The 1103-nt window shown below is 31.6% G+C and overlaps 1 protein-coding gene across 1 annotated transcript in view; it reads left to right on the top strand.

Moving 5' to 3' along the window:
* The first annotated feature begins 652 nt into the window (after window positions 1–652).
* USP47 (ubiquitin specific peptidase 47) overlaps window positions 653–1103 on the top strand; it is a 92728-nt gene continuing 92277 nt past the window's right edge. Inside the window, exon 1 of the mRNA XM_027767842.1 lies at window positions 653–708. Within this exon, the coding sequence (XP_027623643.1) occupies window positions 688–708 (21 nt within the window). The 5' untranslated portion in view covers window positions 653–687. The remainder of the gene's footprint in view (window positions 709–1103) is intronic.

Raw genomic sequence — 1103 nt, 5'->3', positions numbered from 1 at the left:
ATAATGGGTTATAGAATGATCCAGTTTGGTGAAAAATTATTAATCTCTCAGGTTGTGTAGAATAATGTGCAACCAAGATTTTTAAAGTGATTATCTCATGATTATAGGATTTTTAAAAAATATATATTTCTGTATTTTCTTAATTGTTAAAAGAAGCTTGTCTTTATAGCAAGGCAGAGATTTATATGAAAAGAAAATACCTGGAGGAAATGATGTTAAGTAACCTTATTTAAAAATAGCTAACTTGTGAAAAATTCCAGTGTATAAACTGTCAAAACCTGGGCTCTCTTGGTTTCCTTTAGTGGAAGGAATTGCAGAATGCCGTTAGTGGACTTGGTATTATGTGACTTAGGACATTTGATTTACACATAATTGCTAAGCTTCCACTCTTCATCAAGACATAGTTGTTTTCCCTATTAGTCTTTTTCTTTGTTACTATAGCATGGGTTTCTAGTAACCTTACAAAGATAAGTCAGGTCTAAAATTTAAAATATAATTCATGAATAAAATCCTAGGTTGTTATTAATATTTTAATTAATACATGTTTTATTGCAAAAAAGCCTTTAGGTTAATTGTTCTCATTTCACTGTCTTCCTTATTTATTTTATAAAAATAATTTGTAATTCATTTTGTTCTTATGTACCATAGGATGTATTTTGGAGATGCAGACAAAATATCTTTGATGAAATGAAGAAGAAATTTTTACAGGTAGACTGCTGATGTAATTGCTTTAGTGTGATAATCAGCAGAGCAAGTGACAGCATGTTAGTATTTTTATTTAATAACAAGGCATGTCTTAAGTTTTCTGCTTGTTTGGCTGTTTATTTCTACCCAATTTTTATTATTAAGTCACCTTAAATGAATTTATATCTGTTAGTCTCTTGTATTTAGTGAATGAGGGGGAAAAACTGATATAAAAATCACATAACCCTTTGAATCCTTTAGTTTGATTTGGGGGTGTGGTAGTTGCCTAGTTTTTTTTTCCCTGTTAGTCTTTTTCTTTTTTTTGGAGAGAGATTTTCACTGTAGGGCGCGTGCGCTCGCCAGACAGACAGAGACATAGAGACAGAAAGCGAGAAATCACCCCCCTGGGGGGATGGTCA

Source organism: Tupaia chinensis, unplaced genomic scaffold, assembly GCF_000334495.1.
Source record: "Tupaia chinensis unplaced genomic scaffold, TupChi_1.0 Scaffold144767_1, whole genome shotgun sequence".
Classification (NCBI taxonomy): Eukaryota; Metazoa; Chordata; class Mammalia; order Scandentia; family Tupaiidae; genus Tupaia; species Tupaia belangeri.
This window is presented reverse-complemented; position numbering and strand designations above follow the sequence as displayed.